The 24,077-nt window shown below is 35.8% G+C and overlaps 1 protein-coding gene across 4 annotated transcripts in view; it reads left to right on the top strand.

Annotated features, from left to right (window-relative positions):
• Positions 1-24,077, top strand: part of AEBP2 (AE binding protein 2) — a 69,030-nt gene that overhangs the window by 29,420 nt on the left and 15,533 nt on the right. For 3 of the 4 annotated variants that reach the window (XM_003405352.4, XM_064284500.1, XM_064284499.1), the window contains exons 3-5: positions 4,983-5,090; positions 11,849-12,035; positions 16,101-16,225. In XM_003405352.4, coding sequence (XP_003405400.2) covers positions 4,983-5,090; positions 11,849-12,035; positions 16,101-16,225 — 420 coding nt within the window. The remainder of the gene's footprint in view (positions 1-4,982; positions 5,091-11,848; positions 12,036-16,100; positions 16,226-24,077) is intronic. The other variant, XM_064284501.1, reaches the window with a different exon arrangement.

Genomic DNA, 24,077 nt, shown 5'->3' with positions numbered 1-24,077 from the left:
CACCAGGGTTTCCAATTTCCTCATATCCTTGCCAATATTTGTTATTTTCCTTTTTTTTTGAGCCATCTTACCCATTGCTGTCAAGTCGATTCCGACTCATAGTGACCCTATAGGACAGAGTAGAACTGCCCCATAGGGTTTCCAAGGAGCAGCTGGTAGATTCGAACTGCTGTCCTTTTGGTTAGCGGCTGAGCTTTTAACCACTGTGTTACCAGGGTTCCTTAAGCTATCTTAGTGGGAGTGAAATGGTATCTCGTTTTGATTTGCATCTCTCTGATGGCTAATGACCTTGAACATCTTTTCATGAGTTTATTGGCCATTTGAATATCCTCTTTGGTAAGATACCTATTCAGGTCCTTTTCCCATTTTTTGATTGGATTATCTTTTTGTTGTTGTAGAAGTTTTATGTATATTTTGGATATTAGTCTCTTAATGGATATATGGTTCCTGAAGATACTCTCCCAGTGGTAGGTTGTCTTCGCTTTTCTAATAAAATCTTTTCATGAACAAAATTATTTACCTGTTTAGGTTTCTTGGTGCAGGAGATACTTTCGTCATTTTATTAATTTTCCTTTTATACTTGTTTCATGTGTTTTTTAGTTGGGGGTCAAGGGAAGAAATTTGGGAGGAGATGGTAGGATATTCAAAAACTTGAATAAGAACAGTGACCTTTATGTGTTTTGCAAAATGGCATTTGTAAACTCTTAGTTAGAGTGCTGCTAGGATGTGAGATCAACCTGAGGACATCACTTTGAATTTTGGTAGCTAATTGGCATCTAGACATGAAATTGGTTCTGTCTTTTGCTATAGACAAGAAATGTTTTATTCTTGTAATTTGAACGTTTTATTAAATATCCTTATCCTGTCTTATATTAAATACCTTTATACGTGAAACTGAAAATAGTGGCTAAAAGTACTTGGATAAAAAATTATGTCTGTTGTATTTTAGTTAGATTTTGAAAAAATGATCTGATCTTAACCAAAATAATTGGGTCTAAAAAATACTTTGATTTTCTTTTGTATGTTGACATACTGAAAAAGAATGGACCGTTTTTGTTTTTTGCTTTTTCCCCTCAAAATACTAGAGTTTGAAGGGATCATGAGATCATCCAACTCCTTCCTAACTTCAGGTGGTATGTCTCTTGCCTTATACATCTTTTTGTATTATTTAATTGCAAAAGGGATCTAATTCCTCAGTATAACTAGACATTTCTTTTTTTGAACGTAAACCATACTGACTCATTTTCTGTATTTGTATATGACTGATTTTAATTTACTAATTATAACAAAATTTCTTTATGCATACTTAGACTCTATCAGATTACATTGCATTCTTTTGCAGTGGATTTTTAATTTATTTACAGAAAATTTAGATGGAGTCATTTGTGCACTTAAGGTGTGAAGAGTTAGTGACCAGATAGGCGTATAGGTATATGTATCTGTCCTGTCAAGTGAGCCATTAAAGGTATAGGTCATGCATATATTTAAATAAATATACTGCCATGTTTGTTCAAGGGAGTTGAGACTAAGGCAAAGTTCCCAGGTTTGTACTAGTCTTCTTCATTTTGGGCATTCTGGAGAAGATCCCTTAAGATAAGGCTGACTCATTCCAACAGAAATGAGTAAGTTTTCCTAGAGTTCTCGACAGAATGTCCAGACCTTCCTGTAACATTTGAAAATTTTAGATCTCTGTATCTTATGCATGGAAACCCTGGTGTCATAGTGATTAAGAGCTATGACTGCTAACCAAAAGGTCGGCAGTTTGAATCCACCAGGCTCTCCTTGGAAACCCTATGGGGCAGTTCTGCTCTGTCCTGTAGGGTTGCCGTGAGTCAGAATTGACATGACGGCAGTGGGTTTGTTTTTTTTTTTTTTAAATATACGGAGCCCTGGTGGCGCAATAGTTAAGAGCTGTGGCTGCTAACCAAAAGGTAGGCAGTTTGAATCCACCAGTCGCTCATTGGAAACCCTATGGGGTAGTTCTATTGTACATGTAGAAATTACTGAATTGGTGTATGTTCTGCTGTGTGTGCTTGACAACAAACAAAAATAAAATAAATTATAAGAAAGTTTTTACAAATATGCATAATTTCAGGTTTCGAAAGAACCTTTGTCAGATTTGGACTATCTCTAACCATTTATCAAAGGAGTTTCTTAATAAGGGTGAGGGAAGGAAATTTAGCTTTTGAACAGTTCTGTGGTTTATGTAGATACTTGATGTGGATTTCCACGATTGTGGAAGTTTGGTGTTTTCTTTCCCCCAGAATTAGCTTTCAAAGGGAAGGGGCAATGTATTATTCTTGACACAAATATTTCACCCGTATATGGCTAAACATAGTTAACTTTGGCCTATTAACACTTCATATAAAATTTACTAGGCTGAAGATGATGGTTTTTCTTTGAAATCCTGAAAGTATTACCCTGAAAGTGTTATTAGGCATTTAATCTAGAGTCTAGACCATATCTACTTAGTAATTAAGGCTGTGTCTCATGGAATTACAGTCTGCCATTGTCCCGTTGTCATGTTTATTCATAGGGAAAGAATTAAAAATCAGAGATTGTTACTTGCCATATGTAGTGGTTGGGTAATGTTAGGTAGGGGGGTGTTTATCTGGGGGAACTAAATCCCACCTTTTCTGTGATATGAGAGTAACTCAGAGTGGGGGTCCTTAAGGATTACATTAGTCGAAGTCTTTGCTGTTATAAAAATTGTTACAAAAAGTGATTTTGTTTCCAAATACTTGCATTTCTGCTTATGGCACTGAATTGTGAGATAATTTTAAATCAATCTGTGATTCCTGTTTATTACTTGGACTGAAAATTTAAGACTCCTATTCAGAATCTAGTACTAGTCTTGAGTCAAGAAATTGACAGATAGCTCTTGATTTTCTGCAGTCTAAACAATACTAGATTAATTTCCCCAACGTGTATGTATAGCTTTAATTTTTTTTTTCTTTTCCTGAATTCATTTAAAAAGCAATTTTTAACTCTGGGAACCTCAGGCATTATTTATAAACGTGGTAGGGAGAAGAATTTTAAAGTATGAAGGAGGAAATGTTATGACTTCCTGTATCTGTTTAACTAAAAAGGAACTAGCAAATCTTTTGTGGGATCAGGATATGCAATTCTCTAAACAGTCAAGTGAATTGGCAGTAGTGGTATGGCCCTGTTAGACCTATTTGATATAAAATGGTTTTAGTTTTGAGTAAAAATTGATCTCAGTTATTTGTTCATAGACTACTGTAGATTTTTCTAGTATTTAAAATTTTTTATTTTGAAATTGACTTTTAAAGACTGTTTCCTCAGTTCTGTATCTTTGTTCTGTTCTGTATGTAATGTAGTATGTTACAGTCTTGATGGTGTGGCTCCTTAACTGCTCTTAATAAAGAACAGAACCTATAAATGGCTCTCTAAAGGTGGTGATTACAATGTATCTATACTCCTCTTAGAAACCCTGGTGGCATAGTGATAAAGTACTACAGCTGCTGACGAAGAGGCCGGTAGTTCAAATCCATGAGGCACTCCTTGGAAACTCTGTGGGGCAGTTTTACTCCGTCCTATCGGGTTGCTATGAGTTGGAATCGACTTGATGGCAGTGGGCTTGGGTTTTTTTTTTATGCTTATGGATTCTGGGGAGCAGTTTTTAATGTTCAGTTTGGTGGAAATACAGTCAGGAACTTGATATCTCACAAGTAGGAAGATGATAAAGAAAGATTGTTGGTCTTGTCACATTCCAAACCAAGTCAGGCTCAGTTGCCTGAACCCAAATATATGGATCTGTTGTAATAATAGAGGAATATGTGCCCATTGCTTTTGCAAATATCCTAGTTTTATTAAATTTTGCTTTATAATCAAGATAATTGGGAATAATTTTAAATTAATAGAACGTTATAATTAGTATTAGCGTGCATGTGAGAATAGGGAAAAATTGACAAAAATTATAATTTAATTAATTGTATAACTTTACACATTTGAAGATAAAAATATCAGTACCCACTAGTTAATGTTTATTGACTCTTGATTTATTTTTATTGTCTGTTTATAGCTTTATTATTTTCCTGATATTTAAAATAAGTACATTCTTGTTCTCTCAAGCAGTAAATACAAAAAAGTAATAATGGTCCATAGTCCCAGTTCCTAGGGATGTATTGTTAAAATTTTGTATGCTTCCTTCTGAATAGTACTTTGTGTTTGGTTTGTCAATTCCTTAAGGGGAAGAGGTAGCTTTGCCTCTCACACTGGGAAGTTCTGATTTGATAATTTCAAATCAAAATGCTTAATGTAGTTAAACTTTCTGAATCATTTAATTAGAATTGTCTATCAAGTTATTTTAGTGGAAATCTTAATTGCTTGGAATTGTTATAAATAAATTTGTCATTAGATTGTACAGAGATTTCTGTAAAAGTACCTTTTGAGTGTGAGTGTGTTGTTAGAACAACTCATTTTGAAATATGCAGTATTCAAAGCAGATTACACTTAGGAAACTATGAGGCAGTTTTACCCTGTCCAGTAGGGTTGCTATGAGTCAGAATCGACTAGACGGCAACGGGTTTGGTTTTTTTTTTTTTAATACCTGGGGAGAATAAAACTCAGTTAATTTTAATACTTGCTGGTAAGTCTTTATATTCATTTTGGCATGTCTACATCATATTTTCTATAACTTTTTCAAAATATATTTTGAAGTATAGATTTTTAATGAGTCAAAAACTGGATCATGAGAGAAGAGATCAGTAAACTTTGGCAAGTCTTTTATATATTATTTGTAATATAAAAAAATCAAAGAAAAAGCTTCTAAAGCACAGATTCTATATTACATTATGTGTGTTTCTTAGTTAGAGATGTGAGTTCATGTCTGCTTTGTTTGATTCATATATGGCTCTTTATTAAGTGAAGACCTAAAAGGTGTTCTTTTTAATTTACAAGGAATCAAACTTCTTGTTGAAATAAGTCATGGAAATTAACATGGCTTTTCTTTTTAACAGGTATTTGTTTGCTTATGGAAAGGTTGTAAAGTATATAACACTCCATCAACCAGCCAAAGTTGGTTACAAAGGCATATGCTAACACACAGTGGAGACAAACCTTTCAAGGTAAGTGTGTATGTGTGGGGCTGTCTTTGGTAATTCTCAGCTTAAGTTGACGTGTTTCTTAATGGGCATACTTTTGTCCTCCTAAATTTTAAACCATTTGTTGTAACATTTCTGTAGATACGTAGAATTTCAAAAGTGGAAGGGAGCAGAAGAAAGGCCTCATGATCTAATTCTGTGAAGAATGCAGCCAAGAAAACCCTGCAGAACAGATCTACTCTACCGCATAGGGGTCACCATGAGGTAGAATCGACTCTATGGCAGTGGGTACTCTTACGGAAGTAGATCACCAGGCCTTTCTTCCACAGTGCCACTGGGTGGATTCCAAATGTGAACCCTCTGGTTCTAGCTGAGTTGGAGACAGCTTGCACCACCTAGGGACGTAAAAACTGGGTACGAGTAACTGCAGGTTTTAACTCAGAGATCCAGTTGATTGTGGATCGTGAACATAAATCAAGCTACTTCTCTTTCAGACAAAGTTTTCTGAAGAGATTGTACTACGAATGATCTTCAGCTTTCTTTCCACCTTTTAACATCCTATGATGAATACGTTACTGCTCTTTCAATAAAGCTAAACCAAAAAAACCCATTGCCATTGAGTCGATTCCAACTTGTAGCAACCCGATAGGACAGAGTAGAACTGCCCTGTAGGATTTCCAAGGCTGTAAATCTTTATGGAAGCAGACTGCCATATCTTTCTTCTGTGGAGCAAGCAGTTGGTGAGTTTCAACTGCTAACCTTTTGGTTAGCCGAGTGCTTAACCGCTGCGCTACCAGGGCTCCTTTTAATAAAGCTAAATGATAAATACTGCATATGAAAGAAAAGTGGAAGGGAGGTAGAGATCATTTAATCCATTTTTTTCCAATTTGAAGAAAAGAAAAAAATGTCACGGAGGTCAGGGACTTGAGGCCATGTCTTTTATTTATTTATTACAATTTTTCTATTTGTTGTTGCAAATACACACAACAAAACAGACAACAATTAACAGTTTCTTTGTGTACAATTCAGTGACAACCATTCTTACCCTCTTTTTCTGAGTTGTTGCTCCCCCATTAACACAGACTCACTAAGGCTCCTGTCTAATTGCTGTTGTCAGTTTCATTTTATACAGATAGTTCTTAAAGAGCGTAATGCTCAAGGCAGACATTCTTTACTAGTTAAGCTAAATCATTGTTTGGCTTCAAAGGCCATTTGGTTTTAAAGGCTGTGTCTTTTAAATTGATCAGCTGTTGATAATCCTTGTGGTCTGATTATGTTTTCTTACAGTCACAGATTTCAGCCTTTTTACAAGTAAATAACATGAATAATAATAACATGAAATAAAGGAATTATGGAGCATTAAGGGATTTGATACTGTTCACTCAATTTTGAGGTCATTACAGAGGTTAGTTGTAAATCACTTTGTCAAATAGATGATTCTGTGAAACCTGGGTAAAGAGCAAGTTTCTGTAAATATAATTTTTCCATTCATTATATTGCTTTCTAATTAAAGAAGTCGAATAGTTTATTAAGAGTGGCACAGTGGTTAAGCACTCACTGCTAACTGAAAGGTTGGTGGTTTGAGCATACCAACCTGCTCCAGACTTGGTGATCTGCTTCCATGGCAAAGATTACAGCCTAGGAAACCCTGTGTCCTGTAGGGCTGCTGTAACTTGGAGTCTGCTCGACAACAACGGGTTTGGTTTGGTTTAATCTTTACAGGAGCAGATCGACCATCAGGTCTTTTCTCCAGCTAAGCCGCAGGTGGGTTTGAACTGCTGACCTATAGATGAGCAGCCTAGCACCTAACCATTGTGCCACCAGGGTTCCTTGATACAAAAATACCATGCTAGAAACTTTGCTTGAGTTCCATTAGAGAATGAGGGGGGTTGCTTTTTTTTTTTTTTTTTCCTGTTTCCATTTATTTTATTTATACATATCCATTTCAAGGAAAAAATGACTTTAAAAGTACAATTCCGTCCCAGGAATGGATTCTTACCTGTGCAACCACTGAAGAAAAAAACCATGCAAACTGAAACTGTGGCCTTTTATAGTGACTGAGTAGAATGTGCAGTTATTCCATTAGTATAATAGCTCTGATTTTGCAACTGATAGCACAGAAGAAAACCCAGACTTCACTGGCTTGATGCAAGGAAACACAGTTTTACATGTGGGTATGATAAGGTTTGCAATAGTTTGGAAAGGGTTTGTATGAAACAAACACAACACTGGAATTGGCCTGACGTGCCCCTCACATCAGTTTTATTACTACTGTATTTTCTTTGACTTGTTTGGCAATGATAATAAGTAAATGAAAGCAATAAAAGATAATGAGGTGATCATTTAAAATTGTAAGTTGAAATTTGTCTAATAAATATCCAATAAATGAATTATCTCAGGCTTTTAAATTATTTTTGGCCATTTGTATAAATTTATAATTGTTGAAATGTACCACGGTATATAGAAGATACTAGGTTATACAGTTTATCCATTTTGTTCTCTTAGCTGTTGTGACAATATTCCAAGCAACCAGTTCTTTAAAAATGAAGAGAGAAATATTATTGATGACTAGTTTGGTTTTTGCTGTCTTGCAAAAACTATACAGTTTGACATTTTTTTTCCTGTCAGAGTGTACTCGTTTGATGCATCAGTAAGGTGTTCGCAGCCCACCTCTCTGGCCCTGAGCCACTAGCTGATGACAGTTGAGGATACACAGCCCCCACAGGATGGTGCTCTGGCCTACCTGCCCCTCCCCCCACACTATGGGCCTTCATCTGAGAACAGCATGTAAATGTTGGGGAGGGGAAGGAAGATGTGATGGGAAGTGGAGTTGCTTTTTAAAAAGATTACTTAGTATTTTTGATTAGGCGACTCGACGGCACTGGGTTAATCATTAATAAGTTAAAAGGATTATAAAAAAACAATTTTACATCGAGAAATTTTCCTCCTCTTTTCTGTTTCTCTCCCTATCCGTTCCCAGTATACTTTTTTTTTTTATTAGTTGCTGATTAATTCTTCAAGTAATCTAATTCTTTTTTACACAAAAGCTGTGTGTACTTCATACTGTCTGTGAGTTTATTTTGTAAATAAACTTGTTTTAGAGCAGTTTCAGATTTATAGGAATATTGCGAAGATAGTATGGAGGGTTCCCTAACCCAGTTTCACCTATTATTAACATCTTATATTGGCATGTGCATCTTGTCTTTTTTTTTTTGAAACTTTTTATTGTGGTAAAGTACACATAAAATTTACCATTTTAATCATTAAGTGTGGAATTCAGTGGCGTTAAGTACCATTCATATACCTTGCTTTTTAAGCATACCTTATACTAGAGATCTTTCTGTATCAGTTGGTAGAGAATATTCTTACTTTTTAAAACAGCATCATAGTATTCATTTGTGTGGCTGTAGCCTAGTGTGTTTAATCTCGTAGACATTGGGGTTGTTCCCAGTGTTTTGCTATTACAAACAGTGCTGCAGTGAAGAATCTTGAACATACGTCATTTTGTACATGTATAATTACATACATAGGAAAACTTCCCAGAAATGATATAGGTGGGTGCATCAAAGGCTATAATAAAAAAAAAATAATAAGCATTGATAATTTTAATAAACGTTGACAAATTGCCTTCTAGGGTTGTGCCCTCATCAGCAGTATCTGAGCATCTGCCTTTTCCATAGCCTTAGTGAGATGTTGATGCCAAACTTCTCTGTTCTTGCCAGTCTAATAGATGAGCATTTGTATCCAGGTGTAGTTTTAATTTGCTTTTCTTTAATTACGAATGAGACTGAGATGTTTTCCTATGTTTAAGGACTGTATTTCTTTTTTTTTTTCCCTAATAAATGGTCTCACTGACTTTGCTATTAGCATGTGGGTCCCATAACTTTAACACTCAGTCTTTCCTGTAGGCATACTGTAGATCCTAGCCTTGACATCTTTATTAGAAGTGTAACCTGGATCGGCTTTCTCAATATCTAATGAGTAGCTAGTTACTGTATATTGGGTATAGTATGTGTCAAATAAATGTAAGAGATTAGTTAAAAGAATTATTTACTTTGTCCTTGGATATATTTTCCATATATTTTTCTTTTAAGGAAAATAAAAATTAGTTGTATATAGTATTGTTGGAGATTTTAACTTATTACCAACTGTAGCTGTAGTTTGGATAAATATGTGTATGTTAGAAATTACGTAGTTGTACTTTTCACATACGCTCAGTGGTTTTACTTTCTTCCCACCCACTTTTCTTCCCTACTCCAGTATCTCTGTTTACTTTCAACTCAGTATTTATAGCTACTTAGTTACCTTGGGTTAATTTATGTAATGTGAGTTTTCCTCAGCGACTCGTCTCCTGAATCCCAACATGATCAACTCTTTTAATACCATTTATAGGTTTGAATAACTTCTTATTGTGATATAATAGTGCTTGAAAGAGTCAGCCTTTTTTTTAAGCTTGATACTTGAGATAGCAGGCTTTTTAGATGTTTTGAAATCAAGAGCTTTTCTTAATTGCTGCTGATAGAGAAATAAGACTTTATTGAACGAGATAAACTTTTAGCCCCATTATCGTAGGCAGCTTATTGTTGCGTATACAGGAAAACTTCGGTAATTGATGTCCTTACGTATTAGGCCGAAATGAGTGATACTAATTCTGTATCATTCACTGAGATGGGTGATGAAATAATTGCTTAGTTTCCATTGTTATCTGTTTAATAATGGTGATAGTAATGGTAAAAAATACTGAGTGCCATTAAAGTCCCTGAAATGTCTCTGGTATGTCAAAATAAATAGGCTATATAAGTATAGCCTATGTAAATAGCTTGCTATGAACTGTTTTAGCCAGATCAGTTTTATCAGAATCTATAAGCACATGGCTAGTTTTGTTAATATATTTTAAAATATCTATTATATACAAGCTAATTCTGGGAATCTAGGTACCCATAAAAGCACATTTCTGCCTTCAAAATACAGGGAGAGAAGGGTGAGTTAAGATAAGTATCTAGATTCACTGAAAGTATGAGGATACACTCAAAGGAGGATTAGCTCCTTTGCATTTGGGCAGATTTAGAGAGACTTTGTGAAGAAAGTTGTGATTTCTACAAATAGAGGGTCATGTTATGTTTTTAGAAGTTTAAAGTGGTAAGAGTTACTTACCTCTGTTGAAAGAACCTGAAGACTTTGATTGTCTGTGGTATTATCTAGAAAAGTTAATATAGCTATGGATTTTGCTGTTTGGGGATTATTTTGGAAAATGGTGTTTAATTACTAAGATTGAATGGTAAGAAGACCTGTCAAAATTATTTCCTACAATCGAACCAGGAATCACACACTTTAGCTAATTTGTGTGATGTAATTCTAGTGATACCTGAATGGTCCTTCATTTATTATTGGAATAGCTTGACCTGTTTAGGTGACTTGGGTAGTTAACTTTAATTTCACAATCTTGCAAGTACAGAGTGCTGAGGAGGCAGTATTTCATGGAACTTACAGAGGACTGCAGAAGGGCAGTTCTGAGCACAAGCTGTCTGTGAGAGAGGCTAAATCCAATAGTTTAACAAATTTATATGAGAATTCTTTAAAAGTCGATAAAATTGTACTTATGTCTGTTATAACTGTAGAACGTAGGAAGCTACTGAAGGTTTTGAAGTAGCATATTTATTAAAAGTAATAAAATCTGGAATCCAGGTAATTGATAGGATATCTAATTCTTTGAAACAAAAACTTGATTGTTCCTCTTAGAAAAGTGGTTAATTCAAAACTAGATTTTCCTGGAAAGGTGATAGACCACTGTTTTTGTCTTACGTAGAGTGGAAAGATTAGTAGTCTTGGTGAATCTTGACATATGAGTTTTTTCTCCAGCTCTGCCACTGCTTAATGCGTGTTACCTTGGGTAACTTAAGCTTACTTATAAAATAAGTGGGTTAGACTAGTCCCTGATGGTCCCTTTCTGCTTTAAAATTATATGAATTTCCTATCTTGGTAACCGAAGACTTGTCTGTAATTAGGGAGAGGGAGTCATAGTGAGTATTTTAGAGCTTGGTGACTGGAGAATGATGGAGCCTTTACATAGATTAAGTAAGAAAGTCAGGTATTTGGGACCCGAGCTACTGGTGTTGGGATAAAGGAGAAGCAGTTAGAAAAATCGTTCATTAGTTTGGCTGTGTTTAGTTTGCATGCTGGCAGATTATCCTGTTGTGTCTTGATAATGAGATTTTATCGGTATATGTGAATAAAAACAAGTTTAGTCCTGAAATCTAACTGCGATTCAAAATGGAAAATATTTCGTTTGTTCCCATCCCTTATTTGTCTTGCTTCATTGCTGCACTGTAAGGTAAAGGTATAGAAAGCATTTTCACTCTCTAGGATGTCATCCTACATCAGGAGTTCTCAACTTTGGCACTATTGACATTTTAGGTCATATAATTCATTGTTGTGGGGGAAAGGGACCTGTCCTGTGCGTTGAAGGATTTTAGCAGGATCCCTGGTGTCTCTCTACCCATTTGATGCCAGTAGCTCCCCACCCACTTGTGACAACCAAAAATGACATCAAGTATCTACTGAGAGGCAGAATTGACCTTAATTGAGACTGATAGTCCTAGATCAAATTTATCTGCTTTCGTTTTTAGTAGAACTTTTTCACGTTTACTTTCGGTCCTCTGAATCTGGAATTAGTTCTATTGTGTTACTGATTTACTTCTGAAAATAAATATTCAATTTGTTCATATTCTCTTCATTCCCTACAAAGCATTCCTGACATCTTTTTTCCTTTGATTTTCATTTAGTGTGTTGTTGGTGGCTGCAATGCCAGCTTTGCTTCTCAGGGAGGGCTAGCTCGTCATGTACCTACACACTTCAGTCAGCAGAACTCCTCAAAAGTTTCTAGCCAGCCAAAGGCCAAAGAAGAATCCCCTTCTAAAGCTGGAATGAACAAAAGGAGAAAATTAAAGAACAAAAGACGACGCTCACTACGTAAGTGTTTTACTTAAGAAAATCTGTATCAGATGGCTTTTTTTTATCTCGGGCTTTCCTGCAAACCCAATTTTGGCATTCTTCAACTCTGCTTACCTGTTTCTGTTAACAATAATAGGTGGGTACGATACCTGTCTGTCAGTGTGAGAATTTAGAGATAAATGTTTTATCTGTAGTGGGTAAGGGAGTATAAATAAATGTGGTCTTAGAATACAGACTTCATATAGAATTAGATAAATTTAAAGTATTATAATGTTGGCGTTTCTAGGGAAGTTTTAGGAAAATTTAAAGGTTAAAAACCAGGTAATTTCACATGAAGTTAAGTAACCTGTCTACTCCAAAGCAGTGTGTGCGAGTAACAAAAAGATTTGAATATAGTCCATGTCTCATCACTTACATTGTAACACATATGTACAGTGGTTATGTGCATAATTACCAGATTGAGATGTATCCTTGATTTTTAGGACATAAAAAAAATTATGTAATAAGACTTGTAAATGCTGGGGGCAGGAATTAACTTTGAAATTCAGTGTCTGGTTCTTAGTGTGGAAACCCTGGTGTAGTGGTTAAGTGCTACAGCTGCTAACCAAGAGGTCAGCAGTTTTAATCTGCCAGGCGCTCCTTGGAAACTCTATGGGGCAGTTCTGCTCTGTCCTATAGGGTCGCTATGAGTTGGAATCGACTCGACGGCAGTGGGTTAGTGGGTGGGTTCTTAGTGTCAGCTGGCTACTTAAATGTATCCTGAATGAATAAGTATGAATGAAGAGAGCATGAATGAGTGGAATTGTCATTGGCAGGGAATCTACTTGCAAGGGTGAGCTGGAGAGAAGAGAAAAATCAGTTGCCTCTAACCCTTTCTCTTGGAGTTTGATTAGAGTGTAGAAGAGTCTCCAGACACTAATCCAGTCTGGTAATAATTCAGAGACTAATAAAGCTAATCTCAAAAACTTGGAAAATTTTTTTGTTACTACAAAGCTGTAACGGAGAAATGAATAAACCACAAGTAAAAAATAAACTTTCCTAAAATCTTCAATTAAGATTATCTTAAATTTACTGTTAAAATAGACATGTTTATTTTTCCTCGTTGGCTGTTAAATGAATTTAGGTTATATGAACCTCATTTTCCTTTTGACTTCCATTTATAAACAGAAATAATATCCTTGTCATTTTATTTGAAAATTTGAATAGTTTGCAGTTGCACACTGAAAATTACTGAATACCATATTTTTATGCAAATCATGCATGCCTTCTACATGTGTTTGCCAGCCATGCCCTCCCCTGCCAGGTATTTTCATCAGTGTGCTATGCTAATTTTTTTTTTTTAAATGTTGCTGCACAAAAATTAGCATAGCACTCTTAAGAAAATACCTCGTGGAGGGAGGGTGCAATTGGCAGATACAGGTAGAAGGCACGCGTCATTTGTGTAAAAAGGTATAATGATACTGAAAACAGGATAACTTTCCCATCTGTTTCACCTAACCTCATTATTATTTTGGTCTCAGTGTATGTACAGTAATCATTTAGATTTTCTCTTTGATACTTGTTTGGCAGTACTTAATAGTTTGCTACTAAAAAAAGAAGATAGGCTCAGTTAAATATCCAGTTTTTGCTTAAAAATGGAACACCAGCACCTACTTTAGTATATGCCTACCTTGGGTGACAGATGGGTTTTTTTCCAGTATTGGCTAGAAAGACAAGCCATGTGATCATTTTAATTTAAGGAAAAAGTACATTGTAAATAGAACTGCTACATAAATTTGTTTGATAAAATTATTTAAATTTATTTTTTATTGTAAAATTTTAACAGAAGGCTTGTCATTTCAACATAAATTTCTTTTATTTTGATAAACTTGAAAGAACAGTACAATGAATAGTATACTTGTAAACCTTTCACCTAGACTCACCACGCTTGCATATCTCCATACGTACACGTGCACACAACACATACACTTTCTTGGTTCTGAATCAAATGAAAGTAACTTACAGCCACCTTGAGTGTTCATCCAACACAAGAGTGCATCTCCTAAGAATGAAGGTATTCTTGTACAATACCATTGTTATACCTAAGGGGGAAAAATCACATAATATGTATGGTTTTGATCTACAGGAAAATAGGGTCTCAGCTTTTGTGGTTTCCAAAGATATTTTGATTTTATCCTCATCAGTTTAAAAAATGCTTGGCACACGATCCTAATGTGTGTTAATACATTGTAAACAGGTAATACTACTAATGCACAGTATAAAACAGTTGTCAAGAAGGAATATTGAATAAGGATGAAATGGATAAATAAAGTGGTATTGTTTTCTTCCCTTGCCCTAATGAGTTACGGCACTTGCCTGCTTTGGAGATTACTGTTCTAGTTTGGCATTCCTGAGACTATACTCTTAACGGCGGAGATACCGTGGTCATAAGGTCTGAATGCATAGATTTCGAAGTTTCAACTCCTTTTATTATGAGTTAATTAAAATGACGACTTCTGTGTTTAAATCTTGAATGAGAATGGTTGATTGGAATGATTCAGAGGAGTGAACTGTGACTATTTTCTGTAAGTGTGTATCCTGTTCAGGAGAAAGCATACATTTGGATAGCATAGAGAAAGTACACGTTTTTCCCAGTTGCCATAGACCTGACAGGAAGGGGATTTGTTTGTCAGCATTAGGTAAAATTCTCACCTTTTCTCCCCAAAAAGTGTCAAATATTTTTTCTTTCTGATTTTCCTTGTTACTGCATTCTTAGTCTTGTGGGTTCTGATAGCTTGATGTTCTGCTTATTTCTATTACTGATGGTGTACTTATTTCCTCTTGAGGAAAAATCCAGTGAGAAAAGAAGTGTCTTTAGGTGTGTTCTATTGAATATGCCAGCTGGTGAAGTTGGCTCCCCGCTAAAGCTGTGGTGCATTTGTGTAGATACTCTGAGAACCCCATAAATATCCATAGTGTGATAAATCAGCAGAGATGTGATTTAGAATATGTTACACCATGAAATCAAGGTGTTTCTTTATTGTTAATAGTATTTTCAATTACAGAGGATCTTCAAAAATTACATGTTATGAAGCTTCACAGTTTGAAAATAAGCAACTAATTTTCTTTATATTGAGCAACTCTCTTGTTAGGAATAAGAATGGCACAGTTTATAGTATTATTTAGTGGGGTGAAAATTGAAATCTGAAAAATGTTCTTGCCAGACTAAATCTTTAATATGTAACTTTGTTGTGATCAGCTAAAAGATTGCCTGCACTAGGTTTTTGAAACAGTTTGTTATTTTAAAAAGTTGCTTAGCATCATTAATATAAACTACTTTATAACTTTCAAGGTGTTTTTTTCAAATGCGTTTGTTTTATTTAATAACAACAATCTATAGCTGGTATGATACTTCCATTTTGTAAATAAGGAACAGGCTCTAAGGTAGGTTAAGCAATTTGCCCAAAGTCACACAACTGGTAACTGGTGGAGCTGGGAATTAAAAAGAGTATTTGGTGGGTTCATTGGCATTCAAAAATGTGTTCATAATTTTCATATATCATTGTTAGAAAACTCTTGGTAGTCAAAAAAATACTTGTCACAAAACTCTAAAGTAATATTATCACTTTGTCAAATTTATAAAAATTTTATTGCATACTAATATAGAATGTTCATGAAATGTATTTCGTATTTTTGGCCATGGTGATTTTGTGATCCCAGTATGGTGCACAGAATGAGATGTTCATATTGTTGAAAATGCAGGACTGATGCTCAGGAGAGATGCTGAAGCAAAAAATAGAATTATGTGAAAAGATAGTAGCTGAATTGTGGAATCCTGAGGTCTGAGGTTAGAACCTCATATGCCAATGGGCAGAATTAACCCACATTCATTCATTAGTTGGAATTCTCCTTTTGTACATTTTTTTGTCTATTCAGCTGTTCTTACTTTTTGAAAGCAAAGAATATCTTGAATTTAAACATGAGACACTGGTATTTGTTAATTGATTATTTCAATCTTTATTACCTATTTTTGTGGAAAACAGACTATTTGGCACTTGGGCACATTGTTACATTTTTCTAACTATTCTTTACCTTGACTTTCAGCACGACCACATGATTTCTTCGATGCACAAACACTGGATGCAATAAGACATCGAGCCATATGCTTTAACCTCTCAGCTCATATAGAAAGTTTAGGGAAGGGGCACAGTGTTGTTTTTCATAGTACTGTAAGTATTCTTTTAAAAAAAAAAATTCACATATATAGGTTTGCAAAAAAGTGTGTATTTTGACTTTCACAATCGTACTTACTAAATTGCTCAAAATCTAAGAAAATACGTTTTAGTAAAAATCATAAAACTTTTTACTTTATCCATATTTTAAGAATTACTTGTAATATTGGTTGTAAAGCAGATGTTTCCCACAGTTATACACGCTTACGATAAATTTGAATATCTTAGCTTTTAGTTTGAGCTATTTGGAATATTGGGGTGGCATGGCATACAGTGGAAATGGCTTTGGGCTACTAGACATTAGAAGACCAGGCTCTAACCTTAAACTAGGTGTCTTATCTGATCTCTGGTTTCCTCATTTGTAACGTTAGAACGTTAGACTCCTTTTAGCTCTAAGAAGTTTCATTCACAACCCTGTGTGCAGCTTGTACCCTGGCCTTCCTCACTCTACTTCAACACACTCAGGCAAACAGAAAGTAAGATAACATTGGCATTAGAGCTTTGGAGGTGGGGGTGTTTATCTGTTTTGTAACCGCTGATGTCTCCTGAGTATAGTGTATCTGTTGTGTGATGATGCTGTTGAACATAAAAGAAGAAAAGTGTCAGATTTGAAAGAGCAATACATACAGTTTATATTTAGATTAACTAGAAGTTAATAGGGAATCGTTCTTTCTTCCCATGTATCTTAGCCATTTTGTTACCCAGTAATCTTTAATATAGGCAAGTTAGCAGAGGTAAATTGTAGACCAGGCTCTCTTGGTTATTTGAATTCCTGGAAAGAAGATTGTTTAATTTAGTCCGTTAAAATATAAAATTAATAAATTTGGGTTACTTTTTATTTTTTAGTCAAAACGCATGAGAATTTAAACATAAGGGATCAATGTTGATATCAATATCTTGTTTGGTTTGAAGCTCTTTTTTTCTCGTCTTTTATAATGACGTTTTCTGACACCCCCCCCCCCAATTATTTGGCTTTTCTGTTACTTTTACGTATCCATTTTAATGTACACATTTATCTTGACTGTTCTCTTTATTCCTGTCAATTTCTTACATATTTAGCTCACCGTCTTTATTTAGCTCCCTGTTAAACACAAAAGCAGTTACTGGCCTGCTGTTATAACAATCTGATATGTACTACCACCACCCATTGCCGCCTCATAATAACTTCATAGGACAGAGTAGAAGTGCCCCGTAGAGTTTCCAAGGAGCACCTGGTGGCTCTGAACTGCCGACCTTTTGGTTAGCAGCTGTAACACTTAACCACTGGGTAGGTTTTTATTTTAAAGATTTAAAAAATGTTTTTTTGATATGTTTTTGTGGATAACTGCCATAGGATGTGAATGGTAAAATATGGTTACTAGACATGACTAAGTAAAGTTGAAAGAGGAAATCTCATAGTATTTCATTGTTATGTAATATAAAATCTCACTCTGGGTTGGTCTGAACTCTAGGAAATGGAATTTATAAGACCCATTGAATGAGCCAATGGTGGATTTTCTTTATGGAATAAATGTAAATGGAGGCATGCTTGACAATAAGGCCAGTCATTAAATGTATCATGATAAAATTAAATTGGAAGAGTTATAGTCATCACACAGCCACCACTGTGGTCTGACTCACAGTTTTCACGTGAGGAGACTAGGGGCTTGAGAGGTTACATGCCTTTTCCAGTGTGACATAGTGTAGTTGTAGTTGAATATTACCGTTTTCTAGGGTTTATGGGCCTCTACCCTCGGCCTATTTAAACTGAAAAGTGTGGTATTAAAAGAAAGTTAGAAAATAGTACAATAGTTAGGTGTTAGTAAACTCCAGGCAGGTTTTATTTTTATATGTAGTGTAGACTTATGGGTGTTGGAGATAAGTCAGAGGTAAGGATATGAGGAGAGAGTAAAGAATTTAAGATGGGGAATCAAAGGCAGTTAGGAAGTAAAAGATTATATGCGGAGGAAAGGGAACCTTTTCTCAGATTGGAAGACGTGAGAGGTGTGATTTTGGGTTTGAGGAAAGGTGCACATCAAGGATCACAGGAAATAAAGGTATCTAAGGGTGAGAGAGTTGGAAAGAAAAATTACAGGGTTTGAAGACAAAGGCAAAGGATTAAGATGGCTGTTTTGAGAATTTTGTTAGGATCCAGCAACATTAGGGCCTTGCTCAGCAGTGATGATAGAAATTCTCCTTTGAAATTTGATAACATAGGTTTATAATGTGGTAGGTACATAAATTTTTTTTTAAAGGTCAGCTCTGGTGCAGTGGTTAAGCCTTTGGCTGTTGAGCAAAAGGTCGGCAGTTCAAAGGCACCAGCCGCTCCTTGGAATCCCTGTGGGGCAGTTTTACTCTGTCCTATAGGTTCGCTATGAGTTGGAATCAACTCCACGGCAGCGGGGCTTGGTTTTGGTTTTGGAAGATGTGATCGTCATGCCCAGAGTGTGGTATTACACAGGGCTAATTTATTCATTCATTTAAACACTGAGCACCTGTGTACCAGGTACTCATAATGCAACAGTGGACAAAACATTTGAAAAAAAAAATTTCTACAGTCTATTTGAAGGGATACAATAAACAAGATAAAGTAAAATGAGGTATTCAGTTATTATGGGGATAAGCATCTTAGGCAGAGGAATAATGAAGTACAGGGTTCTGAGGTGGGACTATACCTGACATGCTTGAAAAAATAGGAGGCCTGTACGACCGGACAGAGTGAGTGAGGCAGTGTGTAAGATAAGAGGTACTTGGAAGTACCCTGTTGGACTAAGACTTTGGCTTTTTTCTGTATGTGATTGGAAGCCATTAAAGGAGTTTGGGTAGGCATGGTCTGATTTAGATTTTTTAAAAAATAATTTACTAAGGTATAATTTATATGTAATAACTACACCCTTTTAAAAGATACATGTCTGAGTTTTCGCAGTTGTACTCACCTGTGAAACCGCCACCACAGTTAAGATGCAGAACATTTCTGTCATTCTCAGAAGTTTCCTGGTAGCTTTGCATTTCATTCCTGTCTCCACTCTGCCGTAGAAAACTCACTGATCTGTTTTCTTTTGCTTAGGTTTTAATGTACATCTTATCCTTAGTAATATGTACTACATGTAATTTGCTGACGTTATCATTCTCAGATGTTCACTCGAAGATGTTTCTGTCTCCAACCCTTAAAGACAAAGATGGGATTTCTAAAGATAGTTATAGTAAAAGGTACTAGTAATGAAAACTAGAGACACAGGCAGTCCTCAGGCTATGAGCACCATTCCTAAGTGTAGATCTTTACGTCGGATTTGTAGTAAATCGGAACAGGTGCATATGGTTCTTATTTATCCTTACTATAGTGCAAGAAAAGGCTCGAAACCTTTTCCATGTGTAGGGTTGTTAGTCTCCTTTGTGGTTACCTTAATATTTACGGCTGTTTTTCTAAGTTTGACCCGAACTTTTATGTCTATGTCACCTTGATTTCCACTCCTTGAAACCTTTTCAGAGATTTAAAAACTGCATGAGCACCAAGTGAAGGGGATTGGGATGAAAAATTTGTTGCAAGTAGGGGTTGGCTCAGTTGCTTCAAAGTGAGGACAAATTTACAAAATATAAAAGGGCAAGTATGTATTGTGCTTAAGGCGGACATTAACTGGGGACTTACTGTATTCGACTTATGATGGAGTCATAGGAATGGAACTCCCTCATAACCTGGGGACTACCTGTACTCACTTTGGTTTCTGTGTTGAGAACAGATTGTAAGGCGGTAGGCTGGGGAAAAGGGGCGTTAATCTTTTCAGTATATCAGGAATGTAGTGGCTGCAGTAAAGATTGTGAGAAATGGCTAGAGTCTGGATAACTTTTGAAGACGGTGCTAACAAGATGTATTGATGAGTCAGATTGAGAATGAGAGGAAAAGATGACTCCAAGGTTTTTGCCTGGGCAAATGTTAAGAATAGAGTTGCGATTATTAGCTGTTGGGAACACTGAGGTAAACAGATTGGAGGAGAGAGGAGTATCAAGAGCTCGAATTTCAATACATGAAGCTAGAGGCCTGTGGCTCTGACTCACAGACAGGTAGATGTGAGGATTTGGAGGTCAGAGGAGAGGTGTGGGCTGCAGATACAAATCTGAGAGTTTTGAGCATATCAATGGTATTAAAGATAAGAGACTAGATGATATCCCGTAGGAAATGAGTGTAAATAGAAAGGAGAAAAGTCAAAGGACTGAGGTTAGGGCCACCAGTATTTAATGATTTAAAGAACAGTAGATACGATTAAATGGGGTCTAGTAATGAGCATATAAGGAAATGGTGGTGGTGATGTTAAGTAACGATTAAAACAATGAGGCACCAGCTTTCATATGCTTTTATTAGATCAGCTCCTTGTGGTGCAGTCTTTAGGTTCACCATGGGAGGAATAGAGAGATGATATTAGGAGATGGGAAACCCTGGTGGCATCGTAGTTAAGTGCTACGGCTGCTAACCAAAGGGTCGGCAGTTTGAATCCGCCAGGCGCTCCTTGGAAACTCTATGGGGCAGTTCTACTCTGTCCTGTTGGGTCGCTATGAGTCGGAATTGACTCGACAGCACTGGGTTTTATTAGGAGATGAAACAAAATTTAAAAATTACCCAGGGTCAAAATAGCCCATGAACAATAATTTTCTAGCTGTAGAAAATATTTGAGAAGACTTTAGTGCATGATACTTATGTATCATATATATGATTATGTGTGGCATGAATTAAAAAGCTGAAGAATAAGAATGTTTTGATATCCCTAAGTGAAATCGGGGAGGGAGAGGTACCTAAAAAAAGTCACAGATGGAGTGTCTGAAGAACCATTTTGCTGGGAAAGGAAAGTGGACGGAAGAAATGTCCACACTGGGAAAAGGGCCTTCATTGGACACCATAGAAGGGAAGGGGGCTAGGTGAACAAGTTCCATGAAGTCCCATGACTAGGAAGGTTTAGATGGAAGCAGTGTACGTTAAACAGAAGTGAGTAGTACATATACTCAATACTAACTGCAAATTTAATTTTTCCAGTTATCATTTTACTTTTATAGGAAATACTAATAATGATCCCTGTGACACAGTTTGCAAATATGTGTATGTGTGTGTGTGATGTCTTGTTTTTTTATTTGAAACATTTTCTTTCGAGCCTTCTCCAGAAGAGGTCAGCAGAATCCTAGTAACCAGTCATTTGGCCTCCTGTGTTCAGTCGGGTTGTGTTGTTTTTATAGCTTATCTTGTTACACGGTTGTTTTGTTTCAGCATCTCCAGATCTGTTTCTGGACTTTTAAAGCTCTTAGCAAGTCTTGAATTGTTTATTTAAATAACTGAGTGTTAAATAATGGTTTTAATAAAGGTTTTTAAATAAATGGGCGTATTTTTGCTCAGAGTACTGATTACTTATTACTGTCAGAGTTCTAAATGGTTTTTGAGATGCCATTATAGCATTGCCAATTTGGAACTTAAAATTGGTAAAAAATAAATAAAATAAAATAAATTGAGACTTAGAGTATTGAAATTGTAAGAGTTATAAAATACTGTTTTGATCTATATTTAATTTAAGCATCACCTTAATTTTAGGAATCTGATAATTTATGGCCAGTATGTTGCTTTTCTCAAACTGCTGCAGGATTTTTTGTTTTGTTTGTTCCACTATTTAAATTAGGATTCCTTGAGATTGGACTTTCAGATTGATTGGCTGATGTTTCATTTAAAATTAAGCAAATGAACAAAAAACAACCCCACCCAAACAACAAACGCCTTAAGTGGTAAATTAGAGAGACTTTTTCCTTCCCAGCAGTATTTTCTTTACTATTTATTCTTTAAGAATATTTCAACCAAGATGGATGCTTGTTTGGGAATACAGCTAAACTACAATATAGCTAAATTTAGCAAAACAAATGGTATTTTCAGTCCCCTAATTATTTTAGTGCCTGGCACTATAAAGCTTCTTGAGTTCTTTATTTTCTCTTTTCCTTTTTGTAAGTATATTCAAAAAGTGAATTTGAGAAGAGGCTGTTTAAAAAATAAAGTGTTTGAGACTCTATGAAGAATAAACAAAAGTAGAAGGAAAAGTTCTACACCATTGTCATTGCCATACAAAACTGCCTTTTAGTTTGTGGGATAATATTGCACGTAAGTTTTTCTACCTTAAAAAAAAAATTTTTTTTTTTAATTGCGGTAAGATGTATAGTGTGGTATGTATATGTCACAATATTGTTGTGAAATATAAATAACAAAACATTTGCCATTTTAACCATTTTAAGTGTGTAGTTCTTAGACATTGATTACATTCACCATGTTTGTGTAACCACAACCACTACCCATTTCCAAAAGTTCTGTCCCCTAAAAAGATACTCAGTGCACCTTCAACAGTAATTCCGCATTCCACTCCCCCTCACCCCCAGCCCCTGGTAACCACTTTTGCCTCTATCCATTTACCCATCCTAGATATTTCATATAAGTAGAATCATGTAATAGTTATCCTTTTGCATTTGGCTTATTTCATGCAGTATAATGTCTTCAAAGTTCATGTCATAGCATGTGTCAGAACTTCCTTTTTTTTTTCTTCCTATTCTTCCTTTTTTTAATAAAAAAAAAAAATAAATAAATCCAAACCTGTTACCGTTGAGTCAATTCTGACTCATAGCAGCTCTGTGGGACACTAGAACTGCCCCCATAGGGTTTCCAAGGCTGTAATCTTTTTTTTTTATTATTTTTCAAAAATTGTGCTTTAATTGAATGTTCACAATTCAAGTCAGTTTCTCGTACTAAAACTTATACACACATTGTTGTGTGACTCTAGTTGTTCTTCCTGTAACGTGACAGCACACTCCTTCTCTATACCCTGTATTTCCCATGTCCATTCAGCCAGCTCCCGCACCCCTCTGCCTTCTTATCTTGCCTCCAGACAGGAGCTGCCCACTTAGTGTCATGTATCTACTTGAGCTAAGAAGTACAGTCCTCACCAGTATCATTTTATGTCTTCTAGTCCAGTCCAATCTTTGTCTGAAGAGTGGGCTTCTGGAATGGTTTTAGTTTTGGCCTAACAGAGAGTGTGGGGGCCATGACCTATGGGGTCCCTCCAGTCTCAGTCAGACCATTAAGTCTGGCTTTTTCACTGGAATTTGAGGTCTGCATCCCACTTTTCTCCTGTTCCATCATCAGGGATTCTCTGTTGTATTCCCTGACAGGGCAGTCATTGATGGTAGCCGGGCACCAACTAGTTCTTCTGAACTCAGACCGATCTTTAGGGTTTTCTGTGTACAAGATCATATCATCTGCAAATAGAGATACTTTTACTTCTTCCTTACCAATTTGGATGCCCTTTATTTCTTTTTCTAGCCTAATTGCTCTGGCTAGGGCTTCCAGCACAATGTTAAATAAGAATAGTGATAAAGGGCATCCTTGCCTGGTTCCTGTTCTCCAGGGGAATGCTTTCGGACTCTCTCCATTTAAGATGATGATGTCTGTTGGCATTGTATAAATACCCTTTATTATGTTGAGGAATTTTCCTTCTATCCTCTTTTGCTGAGAGTTTTTATCATGAATGGTGTTAGACTTTCTCAAATGCCTTTTCTGCATGAATTGATAAGATCATGTGGTTCTTGCCTTTTGTTTTATTTATGTGGTAGATTACATTGATTGTTTATTTAATGTTGAACCATCCCTGCATATCTGGTATGAATCCCCCTTGGTCATGGCGAATTGTTTTATTGATACGTTGTTGAACTCTATTGGCTAGAATTTTGTTGAGGATTTTTGTGAGAGGTAGGTTTCATGTGAGCTGGTTTGATTATAGGCACCTTTGAAGCTCTAATGTCATGCCACCAGGTGGTTAGAGCTGTTACTAGGTATATAAGTCCAGGAATCCGTTTACTT

The sequence above is a fragment of the Loxodonta africana genome, chromosome 4 (assembly GCF_030014295.1).
Source record: "Loxodonta africana isolate mLoxAfr1 chromosome 4, mLoxAfr1.hap2, whole genome shotgun sequence".
Taxonomy (NCBI): Eukaryota; Metazoa; Chordata; class Mammalia; order Proboscidea; family Elephantidae; genus Loxodonta; species Loxodonta africana.
Note: the sequence above shows the minus strand (reverse complement) of the source record. Positions and strands in the feature narration are given on the sequence as shown.